This window comes from Musca autumnalis, unplaced genomic scaffold (assembly GCF_047663935.1).
Source record: "Musca autumnalis isolate F117 unplaced genomic scaffold, ASM4766393v1 scaffold_1, whole genome shotgun sequence".
NCBI lineage: Eukaryota > Metazoa > Arthropoda > Insecta > Diptera > Muscidae > Musca > Musca autumnalis.
In genome coordinates this window covers 18,726,458-18,746,059 of record NW_027411644.1, presented here as the reverse complement: position 1 = coordinate 18,746,059, position 19,602 = coordinate 18,726,458, and the positions used below count along the sequence as shown (strand labels likewise).

General features: G+C 35.1%; 5 protein-coding genes across 5 annotated transcripts; 2 read left to right on the top strand and 3 right to left on the bottom strand.

Annotated features, from left to right (window-relative positions):
* Positions 1-390: 390 nt before the first annotated feature.
* On the bottom strand, positions 391-756 carry LOC141391576 (enhancer of split m4 protein-like). Its single transcript, XM_073964448.1, has one exon. It carries the CDS (start codon positions 754-756, stop codon positions 391-393), a length of 366 nt encoding a protein of 121 aa, XP_073820549.1.
* Positions 757-3,322: 2,566 nt separating this feature from the next.
* Positions 3,323-3,685, top strand: LOC141391575 (enhancer of split m4 protein-like). The gene has a single exon (XM_073964447.1). The coding sequence runs from the start codon at positions 3,323-3,325 to the stop codon at positions 3,683-3,685; it is 363 nt and encodes a 120-aa protein (XP_073820548.1).
* Positions 3,686-6,374: 2,689 nt separating this feature from the next.
* LOC141391574 (enhancer of split m4 protein-like) lies at positions 6,375-6,737 on the bottom strand. The gene has a single exon (XM_073964446.1). The coding sequence runs from the start codon at positions 6,735-6,737 to the stop codon at positions 6,375-6,377; it is 363 nt and encodes a 120-aa protein (XP_073820547.1).
* Positions 6,738-14,214: 7,477 nt separating this feature from the next.
* Positions 14,215-14,541, bottom strand: LOC141391573 (enhancer of split m4 protein-like). The gene has a single exon (XM_073964445.1). It carries the CDS (start codon positions 14,539-14,541, stop codon positions 14,215-14,217), a length of 327 nt encoding a protein of 108 aa, XP_073820546.1.
* A 4,336-nt stretch (positions 14,542-18,877) lies between these two features.
* Positions 18,878-19,195, top strand: LOC141391572 (enhancer of split m4 protein-like). Its single transcript, XM_073964443.1, has one exon. The coding sequence runs from the start codon at positions 18,878-18,880 to the stop codon at positions 19,193-19,195; it is 318 nt and encodes a 105-aa protein (XP_073820544.1).
* Positions 19,196-19,602: the final 407 nt, after the last annotated feature.

Here is a 19,602-nt window from a genome sequence, read left to right as displayed (position 1 = left end):
ATTTTTTTTTAGAATTCAGTTTATCTAGTCTTTACAGTAAGTTGGTATTTAAATCTCGAATATTTTGATTATATTGCTAAAAACTCCAGAGGATAAACATAGTTATTCAATTGAAAGAATCGTATTTAAAACACCAATATAACGATTGTAAGTTTGAATATCCCTTTTAATCATAGTAGAAAAATAAAAAGTCAATAAAATTTCTCTTAAAAATGCTTTTATATTTTCATGTTTTGTATTAAAATAATGTTTTTTTTCTTAATTTATAATATCACAGTTTTGTTAAAGCTTTATAAAGTTAAGTTGTTGTAAAATATTTATAATATTTCACAAAATTTGCGAATGGAAGACATGATTTGCTGAATTATTGTTATAGGATCAGCTTCATTATTAGGCTTGGGCCCAACGATCTTGCATGTAGGACAATTGCTCAAAAGCACTGCTGGTAGTCCAAAAGAAGGTGCCCTGCTCGGTGCGAACAAAATGAACTGGTACTGAGGTGGGATATTCGAACTGTTCTTCATCACAGTATTGCTGCTTGGCTGAGAGTTGCTCGTTGATGTCATTTTCAAAGGATTCCATTGAGGCACAATCAGATTCCAGACTGGCATTGCGGTCATTTTCCAATGATTCAAGATATTCCATTGAGTCGGCAGCAACTTTCTTGGATTTGTTTTGTTGTTTGAAGATTTGTTTTAACAGCTTCTTCACGCTGTAGCTGGTGTTTGATTTCTTGTTGGAGATGGTGATATCCATGCTGTATTGGTTTTGTGAAATTTCTACGCACATTTTGAATGTGTTGTGTTTGAATGCTCAAAAGAGAATGATGTTGAATCCTTGGGAGTATCGGCCTTTTATACTCTCTGCCATGATAAGCCACCACAGTAAGAAGAAGCAGGTCTTTGTAAAACAACCATCACAACTCTGAAACAATACTCCTTGTAAAAGTGTCTGTCCAAATGGTTTTCAGTAGGATTTCTGAACGTGGGAATGCTTGAGGAAAACTAACATTTCCATAGACATGATAAGAAAAGGCATCTGTTCTGTGAAATTGTAGATTTCAGATATTGTTGTTGCTTTGAAATGGGAAAAAGGACAGACAAATTCCTTTAGAAAATAATAACATTTCATTAGTTTCGAAATGTTTCCCACGCATTACAGAGGCATTGCAATGATCACATAGATATTGTTCGTTTGTTGATAAGAGGAAATAAGAGGAAGCATGCTGTCACATTCACTTAGAGTAAATAGTTTTGGTTATTTTAACAATTAATGATTATAACAAGTTGAGGTTTTTAGGTGATAGTCTCAAACACCAGATTTAATGGTCGTATCGACTGCGTGCTAAGCATGAGACATAGAAATCGGCACAACACGTTCCTGGCACAATTTTCGGTAAAGCATTATGTCTACCAAAGCTATCTCTGATAAAGGCAATAAAAGTTGACTTTGTTCTAATGAGGAGTCTGGCTCTTTGATTTGATTGATTCGAAGGGGTAACTTTGCATTTGAAAACGTCAGTAGAGCGCAGGAAAATCATGTATTTCGGATTACGGTATTTCAAAGGTCTCCTACAAACATAAAATCATTCTATAGACAGAAGACGTTCCAAAGGTTTTCTATAGACAGATGAGTTTCCAAAGGCCTCTATAGACATAGGACCTTCCAAAGAACTTCTGTGCACAGGTCTTCTGATAGAGCGCATTTCAAAGGTGTTCTATAGACAGAAGACCTTTCCCAGTAGTTCTACAGACTGAAGACAATGCAAAGATATTCTATACAAAGAAGACTTTCCAAAGTCTTTTGTAGACAGAAGCACTTCCAATGTCCTTCCATAGGCTTGAGACCGTCCAAAAATATTCTATAGACAGAAGATCTTCCAAAGGTTTTCTATAGACAAAAGATCTTCCATGGCCTTCTATAGGTTTTCTATTTATGGAATAACTTTTAGGTATTGAATACCTTTGGAATATGTTTTGTCAGTCGAAGACCATTGAAATGTCTACCCTTAGGTAGGACTTCTGTCTATAGAAAACCTTTAGAAGGCATGGAATATCTTTTATCTATAAAAGACCTTTGGAAGATCTTCTATCTTTAGAACCTCTTTGAAAGGTATTTTTTCAATAGAAGACTAATGTCTATAGAACTCCTTTGGGAGATCTTCTATCTATAGAAGAACTTAGGAAGGTTTTCTGCCTTTGAAAAGTATCGTTTCTTCTATATAAAAGAACTACGGGATGTCTTCTATCTATAAGAGTCCTTTGGAATATCCTAAGTTGATAGAAGACCTCACGCAGAGAAGAAATATTGTAGGAGCAATCATATTCTAAAAACAAAATAGTGTATTTTAAAATTCCGAAAATATATATTGTTGTTTCAACCATATATTTTGTGTCAGGAAACATAATGTCACAAAATATATTGTTGTAACAACAATATATATTTTAAAATTTTTAAAATACACTATTTTGTTCTTAGAATATGATTGCTCCTACAATATCTCTTCTCTGTGATGCAAATACCATAATCAGAAATTTATCATTTTCCTGCCCTCTACATACCTTTTCAAATGCAAAGAAACCGCTTGGAATAAATCAAATCGAATACCCAGACTCCTCATTAGAACAATATCAAACCTTTTTTACCAAAAATTGTGCCAGGAACGTGTTGGCCCGCTTTCTATGTCTCATGCTTAGCACGCTGTCGATACAACCATTCATTCTGGTGCTAAGTACTATCACCTAAAAAAAGCCTCAACTTGCTACAATCATCAACGGTTAAAGTAGGGCAAAATATTTACCCAAGGTGAATGTGACAGCATGCTCCCCGCAGCCTCAAGAATTCCTCTATCCACAAATGAACAATATCTGTGTGATCATTGCAATGCCTCTGTATGGCGTGGGAAACATTTCAAAACTAGTGAAATTTTATTATTTTCTAAAGGAATTTGTCTGTCCTGGAACATCCTTTTTCCCATTGCAAAGCAACAACAACATCTGAAAACTAGAATTTCACGGAACAGATGCCTTTTGTTATCGTGTTTATGAAAATGTTAGTTTTCCTCAAGCATTCCCACGCTCAGAAATCCAACAGAAAATCCTTTGGACAGACAGTTTTACAAGGAGTATTTTTTCCGAGTTGTGCTGGTTGTTTTACAAAGACCTGCTTCTTCTTACTCTTTTGGCTTTTCATGGCAAAGAGTGTAAAAGGCACAGACTCACAAGGATTCAACATCATTCTCTTTTGAGCATTCAAACACAACACATCCTTACAAAACAACACATTCAAAATGTGCGTAGAAATCTCACAAAACCAATACAACATGGATATCGCCATCTCCAACAAGAAATCGAACACCAGCTACAGCGTGAAGAAGCTGTTGAAACAAATCTTCAAACAACAAAACAAATCCAAGAAAGTTGCTGCCGACTCAATGGAATCTCTTGAATCATTGGAAAATGACCGCAATGCCAGTCTGGAATCTGATTGTGCCTCAATGGAATCCTTTGAAAATGACATAAATGAACAACTCTCCTCCGAGAAATACTGTGAAGAGGAAGAATTTGACTACCCCACCTCAGTACCAGTTCATTTTGTTCGCACCGAGCAGGGAACCTTCTTTTGGACTACAAACAGCGCTTTTGAGCAATTGTCCTACATGCAAGATCGTTGGGCCCAGGCCTAAGAATGAAGCTGTTCTATAACATTTAATTGTCATCCGTTGAAAAAAATTTTAAAATATTGTAAATATTTTTAAAGCGTTAAAAAAAACTGTGATATTTTAAATTAAGAAGAAAAAAAACCTAATTTTAATACAAAACATGAAAATAAAAAAATATTTTTAACAGAAATTTTATTGGCTTTTTATTTTTCTACTATGATTAAAAGGGATATTCAAACTTACAATCGTTGTCTTGGGGTTTTAAATACGATTATTTCAATTGCATAAATATCTATGCATATCCTCTGGAGTTTATAGCAATATAATCAAAATATTCGAGATTTGAATACCAACTTACCGTAAAGACTACACAAACTGAATTCTAAAAAAATAGTTTACAAAAGGAAAATTTGAAAAAATGGTTTCTAAGCGTTGCTATATAACAGAGCAAATTTTCTTCTATGATCAAATGGGATAACTTGGGGTTTGCATATTCCTCTGGAGTTTATAGAAATACATATGTTTAAAACATTGGAATTTGAATACTGACATACTTTGATATATTGACGCCCCTGTTCGTTCGGAACACTAAACCATTAATTAATATCTTCCATTAGGAAGTTCTTTCGATAATTTTAAAACCAACTTTAATATAAAATTAAGTAGAATTTTTTTATTCAAAAAGAAAATGTATGCAAAATTATTTCAAAATCTTCCCTGGCGTTCCAGTACAAGTAAAGGGCTTGAATATTTTCTAAAGTCCTACTTTTTTGGATGAATAAGACAATGTCCTTGGAGCTAGATTCAAATTTTAGAGGTATTGTGGTGTGGCAAATCTCCAAGACAGAAATCACTTTTCATTCTAGACTATTTAGTCAAATAGAGTTCAATTATCCTACGGAAAATTTTACCCATGTCGTTCATTGAACTCCCAATATCTTAGATTTGAATATGAAGGAAAAAGAAAAGAACTGTTTTATGCGAATTGTCTATTATAACTCCTCACCATGTTTCGAATGCCGGCAAGGAACACTTTTAATTTTCATTATTAATAATTCGTATTCTTCGTATGAAAGATCAAAAGACCTTCTGTTAGAAGACCAAAAGGTATTTTAATGGATTACTATAATCTTGTTATAGAATGCCAAGAGGTCATCTTATAGAAGTTAAATAGGTCTTCTTATAGATTACCGAAGGGTCTTCTTATAAAAGACCAAATGGTCTTCGTATAAAATGCCAATCCGTATTCTTACCTAAGAGCAATGGTCTTCGTATAGAAGGCCAAAAGGTCTTGGAATAGGAACCAAACGGTCTTCTTATAGAATACCAAAAATTCTTCTTATGGTCTTCATATAGAAGGTCAAAAAGTCTTCGTATAGAAGAGCAAAACGTCTTCGTATAGTAGGTGTTGAAGAGAGTTCAACAATATCGTACACAATATCGCCCCTTTCTAATATTAGATGTCAAGCAGCGCAAGATCAGCGCCAAGGGATCTTTTCCTAATTCATCTCTTACATATGTATATAACGAGCTGTATGTATGTATGTATATATAAGAATATGTATATAACTAGTTGCTTGATTAAAAAACTACATAATTTCATTCCTCTGATATTAGCATCCATACCAGGAGACCACGCCACCTATAGATGCAAATTGGAATCCAAACATTAGCAAAGACACTAACCACTACTCAATTGTCTGTTAACGATGACAATGACATACATTTGTATCAGATTACTATGAGCGATGTGCTTAAATATGTTTGCATTCAAACTATCTTGAATATCAAAAATTAAGAAAATATCTTCCTTCCTTTCTAATAATAATATTAACATCTACACCAAATGGCAACGAAATTAGATCTGTTAAACCCTTAAGAAAGTCAGAAAGAAAACGAAAAACCCAATAGACGGAAAGCCCAATAAAATAACACAGTTTCATTGCTTCGGTATCATATAATAGAAACGCCACCTACAAGGGAAATCTGTATATTATTATCAACGACACCCACCACTGATTATAATAATCTCAGCTGTGGATTATAGCCAAATATATCAAAATATAAAGTTTGGGACAACTCAAATGCTAACATTTGTCAATATGTATATGGAGTTGACCTCTGTTATCGTAACAATGTTATGATACAATGTTTACATACTCATATATTAACCACTGAGGTAACATTCAATCGACTGGAAATGTCTGTGGAATTATATGTCAAAATCATTGCGCTTTTTTAATATTATGCCAATCAGGGATTTCTTTCTTTATTTTAACACGGCTATGTTATATAGCAACGCTCCTGAATCATTTTTGCAAATTTCCTTTTCGTAAACAATTCTTTTAAATGCAGTTTGTCTAGTCTTTACAGTAAGTAGGTATTCAAATCTCCAATATTTTGATTATATTTCTATAAACTCCAGAGGATATGCATAGATATTTATGCAGCTGAAAGAATCCTTTTAAAACCTGCAAGTTTTAATATATGATTATAGTAGAAAAATAAAAAGTCAATAAAATTTCAGTTTAAAATATTTTTATATTTTCATTTTTTGTATTAAAATATTCTTTTTTTTTCTTAATTTAAAATATCACATTTTTGTTAAAGCCTTTTAAAGTTTAGTTGTTGCAGAATATTTATAATATTTAACATTTTTGTTGTCAATGGAAGACAGGATTTGCAGAATTATTGTTATAGAACAGCTTCATTCTTAGGCTTGGGCCCAACGATCTTGCATGCAGGACAATTGTTCAAATGCACTGCTGGTAGTCCAAAAGAAGGTGCCCTGCTCGGTGCGAACAAAGTGAACTGGTACTGAGGTGGGATATTCCAACTCATCTTCATCACTGTATTGCTGCTTGGCTGAGAGTTGTTCATTGATGTCATTTTCAAAGGATTCCATTGAGGCACAATCAGATTCCAGACTGGCATTGCGGTTATTTTCCAATGATTCAAGAGATTCCATTGAATCAGCAGCAACTTTTTTGGATTTTTGTTGTTTGAAGATTTGTTTCAACAGCTTCTTCACGCTGTAGCTGGTGTTCGATTTCTTGTTGGAGATGGCAATATCCATGTTGTATTGGTTTTGTGAGATTTCTACGCACATTTTGAATGTTTTTTTTCTGTAAGGATGTATAGTGTTTGAATGCTCAAAAGCGAATTATGTTGAATCCTTGGAAGTGTCTGCCTTTTATACCCTCAACCATCAGAAACCAAGTAAATAAGAAGAAGCAGGTCTTTGAAAAAATACCAGCACTCATAGCCTGTGTAAAAGATGTCTGTCCAAAAGGATTTTCACTTATCCTTCTGAGCGTGGGAATGCTCGAGGAAAACTAAAATTTTACTGTCAAGTGATAACAAAAGACATCTGTTCTATGAAATTGAAGATTTAAGGTTTTGTTGTTGCTTTGCCTTTGAAAAAAGGACAGACAAATTCCTTTAGAATATAATAAAATGTCATTAGTTTTGAAATGATTCCCACGCCTTTACAGAGCCATTGCATGATTGGTGATATTGTTCGATTGTGGGGATAAGAGAGAATCTTAAGGCTGTGGGAAACATGCTGTCACATTCACAACTCAGAGTAAATATTTTGGTTTGCTTTAACCGTTGATGATTGTAACAAGTTGAGGTTTTTTATTTGATAGTTTAGATTGGATAGAGTGCGTGCTAAGAATGAGCCTAGCATGAGTTTAACACTGGTAAGTCAACACGTTCCGGGCACAATATTAGTCAATGCCTTCAGTTGATTTAAAAATGTTTGAATGAAGTTAAATCTAGTACAAAGTGACTTTCAATTTCGAAAAATGTAAGGCAATTAATTTTTGTGTTTTCAGAAGGCAACTTAAACTGATGATACAAATACAGTAGAACTTCGATAATTCGTAATTCAAGGGACCAGACAATTTTTACGAATTATCGAGGATTACGATTTATCGAGATTACGAATTAACGAGGTTAAAATAAAATAATACGAATTATCGAGGTTTTTTCATTTATTGAAAAACTTATATAAAAATTCATAAAAAACAAAAACTGTTATTAATATAGCTTAAATAAGTACACATGATTTAAAAACTATAATAAATGAAATTAAACATGAAAAAAGTCTGTGATATGAGGTTGTAATAACAACCAACATTTGAAGCCATTCGTTAAATATTTCAGTTGTCATTCAAGCTTTTTTATTGTACGGGTATTCTACTGGGAAAGTTCTTATGTTCTTTAAGCATCTGGGCTTTGCTGACTTTCCAATCAATAGAACCTTTAGTTTTTCCATGCCATCCATGTTTGCAGCAAATAGTAAAGTCACTCTTTCTTTACTGTGTTTTCCACCATGACACTTTTCATTCTTGAAGCAAAAAGTGCGATCTCGTAAGCATTTGTAAAATAGTCCAGTCTCATATGTGTTACAAATGTCCTTGGAATCATAATCTTTTATGAGATCCTTAAGTTTTTATTTCCATTCTAAGCTAACATTTTTGTCGACGGCAGCACTTTCTCCACTAATTTTTTTATACGTGATGTTGTTTCGTTTTTTACGTCATCAAGCCAGCCGTTACTTGCTTTAAAATTGTTCACATTTAACTTTTTGGCGAAAAATTGGGCCTTTTCCATTAATAATGGACCTGACCTCTCGGCATTGTCCAAACCATAAAACTAAAGCCTTTTCTACATCGGGATATTCATGACAAAACATCATCAAAAAAACTAACGGTAAAAGCCATTGACAGCGCTTAGTGATTGTGTAATTTCGCGAGAATTATTGATGCTGTGCATTTGGTGCGTAAACATTTGTAATAAAAATATGTTATCAACAAAATTATAAAATTTTTATGAAATTAGAAAATGTTTTGAGGTGAAAAAATTACGAATTATCAAGGGGACCAAAATACGTGTAACTTTTACGAAATATCGCGATTTTTTCAAGGGACCGGCAGTTTGTTACGAATTATCGAAGATTACGAATTATCGAGGTACGAATTATCGAAGTTCTACTGTAATAGAAAGGCGAGTTAATTAGTTTTGTAATTTTCTTTCAATTTGGAAATAGTTCATACAATTAGGTTACATTACAGATTTTATTGATTAAACAAACAATCAAACCTATTAGACGAGGACTCAAAATAATATAATAAATAATTCTGCTCAACTTTAAAAGGAAATAAACAAGTAAAAAAGTATCAGTCGGCTTTGCCGACAGAGATATACCCTCAGCCTGTGTATATTGAAACAATTTTTTCCCAAAATACGTATGAATTTAGGGGGTTTTAAAAATTTTGGGCCTTTGAACCGACAAAAATTTTGATTAGGATTAAAGATCAAAAGTTTTGTGGAGGAGATACTAAAATGAATGGATCTACATTGACCATTATGGAAGTGGATCTCCAGCCACTACATGTGGTGCCATAGGGGCTTTCCACCCTTCGGGCTGTTTGCTCAAGAAGAATGGACTTGCCCCTGAAAAAACTTTTACCATCGTAATTGAGACAGCGAATGCAAGTTGTTTCAACAAAAATCAAAGTGATTCGATAGCAGGTCTTAAAGTGAACTTATCCGAAATTTTGTGTGGGAGGTACCGGATGGAGTGGACAAATATAGTCCATATTTGAACTTGATCTATATCTAGTAAATATATTAGGATGTGTAAAGTATGGACCAATTCGGCCACTCCCTTCAAGAGTTACCGTACGAACAAATTTTCCGAACATTTTTGAACTTTTGTGGGGAAGGTACCTGAAGGAGTTGACCGATATGGCTTATCTTCGCACTTGAACTATGTTTGGACGAAATATTACTAAGACCAACTTTTGGACCGAATCGGCAGATCCATTCCAGAGTTATCTTGTGCTCCAACCACCTCACACGGTGTCATAGGGGGTTTTTGCAACTTTCAGGCTGCTTTCTCAGGAAGTATGGACTTGCCCCTAATGAAACTTACAGCGTCGTATAGAGGACAGCGAATACAACTTGCGTAGACAAAAATCAAAGCGATTCGAAACCAGGTCCTAAATTGAACTTTTCCGAAATTTTGTGTGGGAGGTACCCGAAGGAGTGGACCGATTGAGTCCATATTGGAACCTCATCTAAGTTTGGTAGAAATTACACGATGTGCAAAATATGGACCAAATCGGTTATTCCCTACAAAAGTTATCGTGCGCACAAGTTTTGCGACAATTTTTGAACATTTGTGGGGGAGGTACCTGAAGGAGTGGACCTATATGGCTCATCTTCGAACTTAAATCGAATCTGGACAAAATAATTCGATACCCAAATTTTGAACCCAATCGATTGATCCGTTCGAGAGTTATCGTGCGCACCAGCCAGCCAGACAGGCAGACGGACAGACAGACAGACGGACGGACATTGCTAGATCTACTCAAAATTGTCTGAAACGGATATCGTACAAACATACTTGGGGTCTAAAACCATTATTTCGATGAGGCACATTTTTGGTCGTATCAAAGTGTAAATACCCTCTTTAGCCTAAAGGCTGAGGGTATAAAAAGCGAAATCACTAAAATACTTCTACTAATTCTACTACAATTCGTGGAATTTTAAAACCCAACTCGTGAAACTTTAAACCTCACCTCGTGATATTTTAAACCCAACCCGTGGAATTTTAAACCCCAACTCGTGGAATTTTAAACCCCAACTCGTGGAATTTTAAACCCCAACTCGAGGAATTTTAAACCCCAACTCCTGGAATTTTAAACCCTAACTCTTGGAATTTTAAACCCCAACTCGTGGAATTTTGGACCGCAACTCGTGGAATTTTAAACCCCAACTCGTGGAATTTTAAAACCCAACTCGTGGAATTTTAAACCCCAACTAGTGAAATTTAAAACCTCAACTCTTTGAATTTTAAACCCCAACTCGTGGAATTTTAAATCCGTGGAATTTTAAACCCCAACTCGTGGAATTTAAACCCCAACTCTTGGAATTTTAAATACCAACTCGTGGAATTTTAAACCCCAACTCGTGGAATTTTAAACCCCAACTCGTGGAATTTTAAATCCCAATTCGTGGAATTTTAAACCCCAACTCGTGGACTTTTAAATCCCAACTCTTGGAATTTTAAATCCCAATTCGTTGAATTTTAAACCCTAACTCCTGGAATTTTAAACCCCAACTCGTGGAATTTAAACCCCAACTCTTTGAATTTTAAACCCCAACTCGTGGAATTTAGACCCCAACTCGTGGAATTTTAAACCCCAACTCTATGAATTTTAAATCCCAATTCGTGGAATTTTAAACCCCAACTCTTGGAATTTCAAACCGCAACTCGTGGAAATTTAAACCCCAACTCGTGAAATTTTAAACCTCAACTCGTGGAATTTTAAACCCCAATTCATGGAATTTTAAACCGCAACTCGTGGAATTTTAAATCCCAACTCGTGAAATGTTAAACCCCAACTCGTGAAATTTTAAACCCCAACTCGTGAAATGTTAAACCCCAACTCCAGGAATTTTAAACCCCAACTCGTGGAATTTTAAACCCCAACTCGTGGAATTTTAAACCCCAACTCGTGGAATTTTAAACCCCAACTCGTGGAATTTTAAATCCCAATTCGTGGAATTTTAAACCCCAACTCGTGGACTTTTAAATCCCAACTCTTGGAATTTTAAATCCCAATTCGTTGAATTTTAAACCCTAACTCCTGGAATTTTAAACCCCAACTCTTTGAATTTTAAACCCCAACTCGTGGAATTTAGACCCCAACTCGTGGAATTTTAAACCCCAACTCTATGAATTTTAAATCCCAATTCGTGGAATTTTAAACCCCAACTCTTGGAATTTCAAACCGCAACTCGTGGAAATTTAAACCCCAACTCGTGAAATTTTAAACCTCAACTCGTGGAATTTTAAACCCCAATTCATGGAATTTTAAACCGCAACTCGTGGAATTTTAAATCCCAACTCGTGAAATGTTAAACCCCAACTCGTGAAATTTTAAACCCCAACTCGTGAAATGTTAAACCCCAACTCCAGGAATTTTAAACCCCAACTCGTGGAATTTTAAACCCCAACTCGTGGAATTTTAAACCCCAACTCGTGGAATTTTAAACCCCAACTCGTGGAACTTTAAACCCCAACTCGTGCAATTTTAAACCTCAACTCATGGAATTTTAAACCCCAACTCTTTGAATTTTAAACCCAAACTCGCGGAATTTAAACCCCAACTCGTGGAATTTTAAACCCCAACTCTTGGAATATTAAACCCCAACTCGTGGAATTTTAAACCCCAACTCCTGGAATTTTAAACCACAACTCGTGGAATTTTTAACCCCAACTCGTGGAATTTTAAACCCCAACTCGTGTAATTTTTAACCCCAACTCCTGGAATTTTAAACCCCAACTCCTGGATTTTCAAACCCCAGCACATGGTATTTTAAACTCCAGCTCGTGGAACTTTAAACCCCAACTCGTGGAATTTTAAACCCCAGCTCGTGGTATTTTAAACTCCAGCTCGTGGAACTTTAAACCCCAACTCGTGGAATTTTAAACCCCAACCCGTAGAATTTTAAATCCCAACACGTGGTATTCTAAACCCCAACTCGTGGAACTATAAACCCCAACTCGTGCAATTTTAAACCACAACTCATGGATCTTTCTGGACCGCCCGTTTTGTTTAAACAGATATATAAGGTCATCAAAGGGATTTCCTAAAAATCCAATGACCCTTTATGGATTACTGTAATGGGTCCTCATAAAAATCGTTAAAAATACATGTATATGGAATTTTAAAACCTAAGTCGTAGAAATTTCTAAATCACTTTTTTGTCCTCAAAGGGATCTCGTAAAATCCTCATAAATGATCCCCAATGGGTCCTCGTAAAAAAATCTTTAGAAATCCACGTAATGGTCCCCCCTAAAAATCTTTAAAAATCAATGAGTGCTTGTAAAAATTCACAAATATGGTCCCAAATAGGTCCTCCTAAAAACCCACGTATGTTGCCTCCTACGGTTCCTACTTAAGAATAAACATCCTTTAACATTACCCCATACGGACCCCTCCTTTAATAAATTGTAAGAAATCTTTACAAAAATCCAGTTTTGTACCCGCTATGGGTCCTGTTAAAAACTTTAAAAATCCGCTTTAATTATTAATTAGGGGTTCTCCTAAATTTGCTGAAATATTATCTTCTATGGTTCTTCCAAAAATATCTAAAATTCTACCAAGCTCAAGTGTATGTATCAAATTTATGCTTCATAATTGTTTTGCTGCCATCTATCTTTATATAGGAACATCGACTCCTTTTAATTGATTCCAGGTTGTTGTCCTTGCTAACATAGACCTTAATCTGCAGTTTAAAAAGAGGGCGTCTTCTGAATAGTACATGTTATGTTGTCAATCAATTCCTAACAATAAGCATTGCAATGAATTGTAGAGTAAAAGTCACTAAAACCCATGTAACCATTCCATACTTCCTCTGAAATAAACGATACGATTGAAATATCAAACGAAATTAATTAATTTCTCGTTAGAGACAAGCTTACTGACCAAGATGCTTTTTGAAAAAGGAAAGCCGACGATACGAACCCACACAATCACCACTGTGTGACATGCATGTTTCGCCTTTGGTTTAGGAAGGCTCCTCAGACACATCGACTGTGGGGCGGCTTCGCTATCCTCTAACTTATTTCCTCTTTCAAATGGAAGTTGTTTTTTTTACAAAGTTGAATTTTTTGTTCAAATCTTTGTATGGCTTTCATGACAAACGCTTAGCGTAGCCTTTGAAAGTTATGAGTTTGGTTCTGAACACTAACACGCCGTGACAACACTTTTTTCCATGTGTTTTTCAAGGACGTGGGTTCGAACCCCAGCCTGGCTCAAGCTGATTTTTATTTTTATTAGAAAATTTTTGCCTATTAGGCGAAGGTCATTTTTTTTATTAATTTTTTAATTAATTTCTCGTTAGAGACAAGCTTACTGACCAAGATGCTTTTTGAAAAAGGAAAGCCGACGATACGAACCCACACAATCACCACTGTGTGACATGCATGTTTCGCCTTTGGTTTAGGAAGGCTCCTCAGACACATCGACTGTGGGGCGGCTTCGCTATCCTCTAACTTATTTCCTCTTTCAAATGGAAGTTGTTTTTTTTACAAAGTTGAATTTTTTGTTCAAATCTTTGTATGGCTTTCATGACAAACGCTTAGCGTAGCCTTTGAAAGTTATGAGTTTGGTTCTGAACACTAACACGCCGTGACAACACTTTTTTCCATGTGTTTTTCAAGGACGTGGGTTCGAACCCCAGCCTGGCTCAAGCTGATTTTTATTTTTATTTGAAAATTTTTGCCTATTAGGCGAAGGTCATTTTTAATTTTAATTTTTTGATCCCAACCAAAATAATAAAAAACGAAATTTCATTTAAATATTTAAAAATTATATTTTCTTTTAATTTTTTTTATAAAATTTAATTTTCTTAAAATATTTTTAAATATCACAGTTTTGTATAAAGCTTTCTTAAAGTTAAATTTTTTCATTTTTAATGGAAGACAGATGGTGGTGATTTCTTTCTTTTTAATAAAAGCCGTGGTCAGCTTAAGCTTGAGCCCAACGATCTTGTAAGCCGGTTATTTGATGATCAGCAGCAGAGGTCCAAAAGAAGGTACCATGTTCGGTGCGAATGAAATGGACAGGAACATACGTTTCCTCCTCAGTTGAGAGACGTTCATTGATGTCATTTTCTATAGATTCCATTGATGCACAGTCCTTTTCAAGACAGGCATTGCGGTTATTTTCCAATGATTCCAATGATTCCATTGAGTCGGCAGCAACTTTCTGGGATTTTTCGTTTTTGAAGATTTGTTTCAACAGCTTCTTCATGCTGTAACTGCTGGTTTTCTTGTTGGAGATGGTGATATCCATTTTGTTGTATTGCTGAGAAGGAATTTCTACGCACATTTTGATGGCTGTGTCTGTTGTGTGTAAAGGAATGTTGTGAACTGTTGAAATGTTATCGAGAGAATGATGCTGCACTCTAACAACCCCTGGCCTTTTATACTCTCAGCACTTGGCATCCTCATAGATGTGAGGGAAAAAGGACGTGCAGGTTTTTAGAAAACTACCAGCTCCTAAAATAATTGTGTGTCTGTTCACTTTGTTTGATTTTCCTTTCAAATCGTGAGAACGTCTAGTAAAGTAGTTTTATTTTTTTTAATGTAATGTCTAGGATGTTATCAGTAAACTATTTGATCCTTTCTGTATTGTTGTTGTTTCTTGAGTTATAAATTCTATGCAAGAGCATGTTTAAGGTCCTAAACAGACACATACAGGCATTTCTATTTGAAGTGTGCAATCGTTTCGAAATGTTTCCCACGCATTTGAGTATAGGAAAGTAGAAATTAGACATACAAAGTGTTTTCTTATGCTTCTGTTGTTAAAATGTGGCAATGTGTGGAGATAATTGGTTGGAAATAAAAATTGCCGTGTTTCTTATTAAACAGTCATTGTTTTTTTTTACAATGTGTGTTAGGCGACTAAAGTGTGCTTTGGCCTCAGTCGGGAAAACGTCCATTTTCAATCGAAAACATGCGTCTAACGCGAGCCTAAGCTCGTACCATAACTTATGTAGAAGTAATAATTATTTATACCGCTGCCATGTTACTGATAGCCTTTTAGGAGCATACTTGGGCACTTATAGTGGAAAGTTATAGATTATTTATTGCACTCAGATAGGATTATTGTGTTGTGGCGTGTTCTATAAACGACTTTTCAAATATCCCTGTCTTGAGTGTAAACGAATGGCTCAGGCCCTGTCCTCCATTGAAGCCCAAAGAGCGAGGAACTAGAAATACTGTTCTACAAAATCTTTGACAATATTCGAGACATGTTTACATCAAGCGGAGGACCAAAAATCTTTAAAAATCCAAGTATATTCTCTTCAATGGGTCCTCCTAAAATCTGCAAAGAACCACGCATATTCTCATCAATATGTCCCACTAAAAATCCTCCTAAAAATTATTAAAAATTCACGCAAATTCTCCTCATTGGGTGTTCCCAAAAATCTTTAAAAATCAATGTATATTCTCCTCAATGGGTCCTCCTACAAATCTTTAAAAATCCTTCTAAAAATCTTTAAAAATCCACGTATACTCTCCACAAAGGGTCCTCCTAAAAATCTTTAAAAATCCACGTATATTCTTTTTAATGGGTCCTCCTAAAAATCTTTAAAAATCCACGTATACTCTCCACAAAGGGTCCTCCTAAAAATCTTTAAAAATCCACGTAACTCTCCACAAAGGGTCCTCCTAAAAATCTTTAAAAATCCACGTATATTCTTTTTAATGGGTCGTCCTAAAAATCTTTAAAAATCCACGTATACTCTCCTCAAAGGGTCCTCCTAAAAAATCTTTAAAAATCCACGTATATTCTCCTCAATGGGTCCTCCTAAAAATCTTTAAAAACCCAAAAATATTCTCCTCAATGGGTCTTCCTAAAAATATCTAAAAATCCACGCATATTGTCCTCAATGGGTCCTCCTACAAATATCTAAAAATCCACGTATATTCTCCTCAATGGGTCATCCTAAAAATATCTAAAAATGCACGTATATGATCCTCAACTTGTCCTCCTAAAATCTGCAAAAATCCAAGTATATTCTCCTCAATGGGTCCTCCTAAAAATCTTTAAAAATCCAAGCATTTTCTCCTCAATGGGTCCTCCTAAAATCTCTAAAAATCCACGAATATTCTCCTCAATGGGTCCTCCTAAAAATCTTTAAAAATCCACGCATACTCTCCTTAAAGGGTTCTCCTAAAAATCTTTAAATATCCACGCATATTCTCTTCAATGGGTCCTCCTTAAATCTTTAAAAATCCACGTATATTCTCCTCAATATGTCCTCCTAAAAGTCTTTAAAAATCCACGCATATTCTCCTCAATATGTCTTCCTAAAAATCCACGCACATTCTCCTCAATATGTCCTCCTAAAAATCTTTAAAAATCCACGCATATTGTCCTCAATGGGTCCTCCTAAAAATATCTAAAAATCCTCCAAAAATTCTTTACAAATCCACGTATATTCTCTTTAATGGGTCCTCCTAAAAATATCTAAAAATCCTCCAAAAATTCTTTAAAAATCCCCGTATATTCTCTTTAAGTGTCCTCCTAAAAATATCTCCTAATGGGTCCTCCTAAAAATCTTTAAAAATCCACGTATATTCTCCTTAATGGGTCCTCTTGAAAATCTTTAAAAAACCACGTGTATTATTCTCATCAATGGGTCCTCCTAAAAATCTTTAAAAATCCACGCATACTCTCCTTAAAGGGTTCTCCTAAAAATCTTTAAATATCCACGCATATTCTCTTCAATGGGTCCTCCTTAAATCTTTAAAAATCCACGTATATTCTCCTCAATATGTCCTCCTAAAAATCTTTAAAAATCCACGTATATTCTCCTCAATATGTCCTCCTAAAAATCTTTAAAAATCCACGCATATTCTCCTCAATATGTCTTCCCCAAAATCCACGCATATTCTCCTCAATATGTCCTCCTAAAAATCTTTAAAAATCCACGCATATTCTCCTCAATATGTCTTCCTAAAAATCCACGCATATTCTCCTCAATATGTCCTCCTAAAAATCTTTAAAAATCCACGCAAATTGTCCTCAATGGGTCCTCCTAAAAATATCTACAAATCCTCCAAAAATTCTTTAAAAATCCACGTATATTCTCTTTAATGGGTCCTCCTAAAAATATCTAAACATCCTCGTATGTGGTCCGTAACTTGTCCTCCTAAAATCTGCAAAAATCCACGAATATCTCGTAATGGGTCCTCCTAAAAATCTTTAAAAATCCACGAATATTCTCCTCAATGGCCCTCTTAAAAATCTTTAAAAATCCACGTTTATTTTCCTCAATGGGTCCTCCTAAAAATATCTAAAAATCCACGTATATGGTCCTCAACTTGTCCTCCTAAAAATCATTAAAAGTCCACGTATACGGTCCTCAATGGGTCTTCCTTAAAAATCTCTAAAAATCCAAGTATATGGTCCTCAATGGACTCTCCTAAAAATCTTTAAAAATCCACGTTTATGGTCCTCAATGGGTCCTCATAAAAATCTTTAAAAATCCCAATGGGTCCTCCTAAAAATCTTAAAAAATCCACGTATATGGTCCTCAATGGGTCCTCCTTAAAAACCTCTAAAAATCTCTCTCCTAAAAAATCGTTAAAAATCCACGTACATGGTCTTCAATGGGTCCTCTTAAAAATCTCTAAAAATCCACGTATATGGTCATCAATGGTCCTCCTAAAAATCTTTACAAATTCTATTAAGCGGCCACCTGAAAATCTTTAATAATCCACGTACATAATCCAGAATGGGTCCGCCAAAAAAAAACTTTAAAGATCCACGCATATGATCCTCAATCCCTACTCTGGAAACAAGTAATTGCGATTATTTTATCCACCATGGTTTCCATGTAGAACATCTTAATTCACAATTGAGTTTACCCATAAGTGTCCAATTGCTCATATATTTATAATACTGTCAATTACCTAGAAGCGGTATAAATAATTAATATTTGCCCAGAAGTTATGGTACGAGCTTAGGCTCGAGTTAGACGCATGCTTTCGAGCCTTACTTCTCTTTACAAACAAACTAAGGTCAAGGCACACGTTACTTTCTTACCACACTTTGTAATCAATTATTGTTCAACAAGCACCGCAGAAATTCTTATTTCCAAGCATTTGGCCCTACATAACCTTATCTGAACAAGAACAGCAAAGGATACAAAAACACTCGGCGTGTCTAATTTCCACTTTTACCACACTCAAAATTGGTCGCTCACTTCTAATTCTATTGAGGAAATGTCTGTCTGAAACACAAACATGATCGTGCATAGAATATAAAATTGGGTATAGAAACAACCACAATAAAGGAGCATTGAGTTTACTGATAAGGAACAGTAACCTTTTCACAAAAACAAAAAAATCCTTCTCTAGACGTTCCCACGATTTGAAAGGAAAATCAAACAAAAAGGACAGACACACAATTATTTTAGGAGCTGGTAGTTTTCTAAAAACCTGCATGTCCTTTTTCCCTCACATCTAGTGTCAACCAAGTGCTGAGAGTATAAAAGGCCAGGGGTTGTTAGAGTACAGCATCATTCTCTCGATAACATTTCAACAGTTCACAACATTCCTTTACACACACAACCATCCACATGTGCGTAGAAATTCCTTCTCAACAATACAACAAAATGGATATCACCATTTCCAACAAGAAAACTACCAGCTACAGCATGAAGAAGCTACTGAAACAAATCTTCAAAAACGAAAAATCCCAGAAAGTTGCTGCCGACTCAATGGAATCATTGGAAAATAGCCGCAATGCCAGCCTTGAAAAGGATTGTGCATCAATGGAATCCATTGAAAATGACATCAATGAACGTCTCTCAGCTGAGGAAGAAACTTATGTTCCTGTCCATTTCATTCGCACCGAACATGGTACCTTCTTTTGGACCTCTGCTGCTGATCATCAAATAACCTGCTTACAAGATCGTTGGGCTCAAGCTTAAGATGAGCCCAACATTTATTTAACAAAAGAAATCAGCCACATCTGTCTTCCATTAAAAATGAACAATTTTAACTTTAAGAAAGCTTTATACAAAACTGTGATATTTAAAAATATTTTAAGAAAATTACATTTTTTAAGAAAAATGAAAAGAAAATATAATTTTTACAAATTTAAATGAAATATACGTTTTTTATTATTTTGGATAGGATCCAAAAATCAAAATTTCGTTTGATCTTTCAATCGTTTCGTGGATTTCAGAGGAAGGATAGAATCCTTACATGTCAGTAAGGGTTTTAGTGACTTTTACTCTAACATTCATTGGAATACATTATAACGAGTGGTTTTTATCTAGGGCTGAGGTAAGCTCAGTCGCTGCCAGGGTCGACCTAAGGACCCACAAACCTCAAG

Bases quoted from the DNA above. Each gene is read 5' to 3' on its own strand.
- LOC141391575 (XM_073964447.1), top strand. From the start codon at position 3,323: ATGGATATCGCCATCTCCAACAAGAAATCGAACACCAGCTACAGCGTG.
- LOC141391576 (XM_073964448.1), bottom strand. From the start codon at position 756: ATGGATATCACCATCTCCAACAAGAAATCAAACACCAGCTACAGCGTG.
- LOC141391573 (XM_073964445.1), bottom strand. From the start codon at position 14,541: ATGGATATCACCATCTCCAACAAGAAAACCAGCAGTTACAGCATGAAG.
- LOC141391572 (XM_073964443.1), top strand. From the start codon at position 18,878: ATGGATATCACCATTTCCAACAAGAAAACTACCAGCTACAGCATGAAG.
- LOC141391574 (XM_073964446.1), bottom strand. From the start codon at position 6,737: ATGGATATTGCCATCTCCAACAAGAAATCGAACACCAGCTACAGCGTG.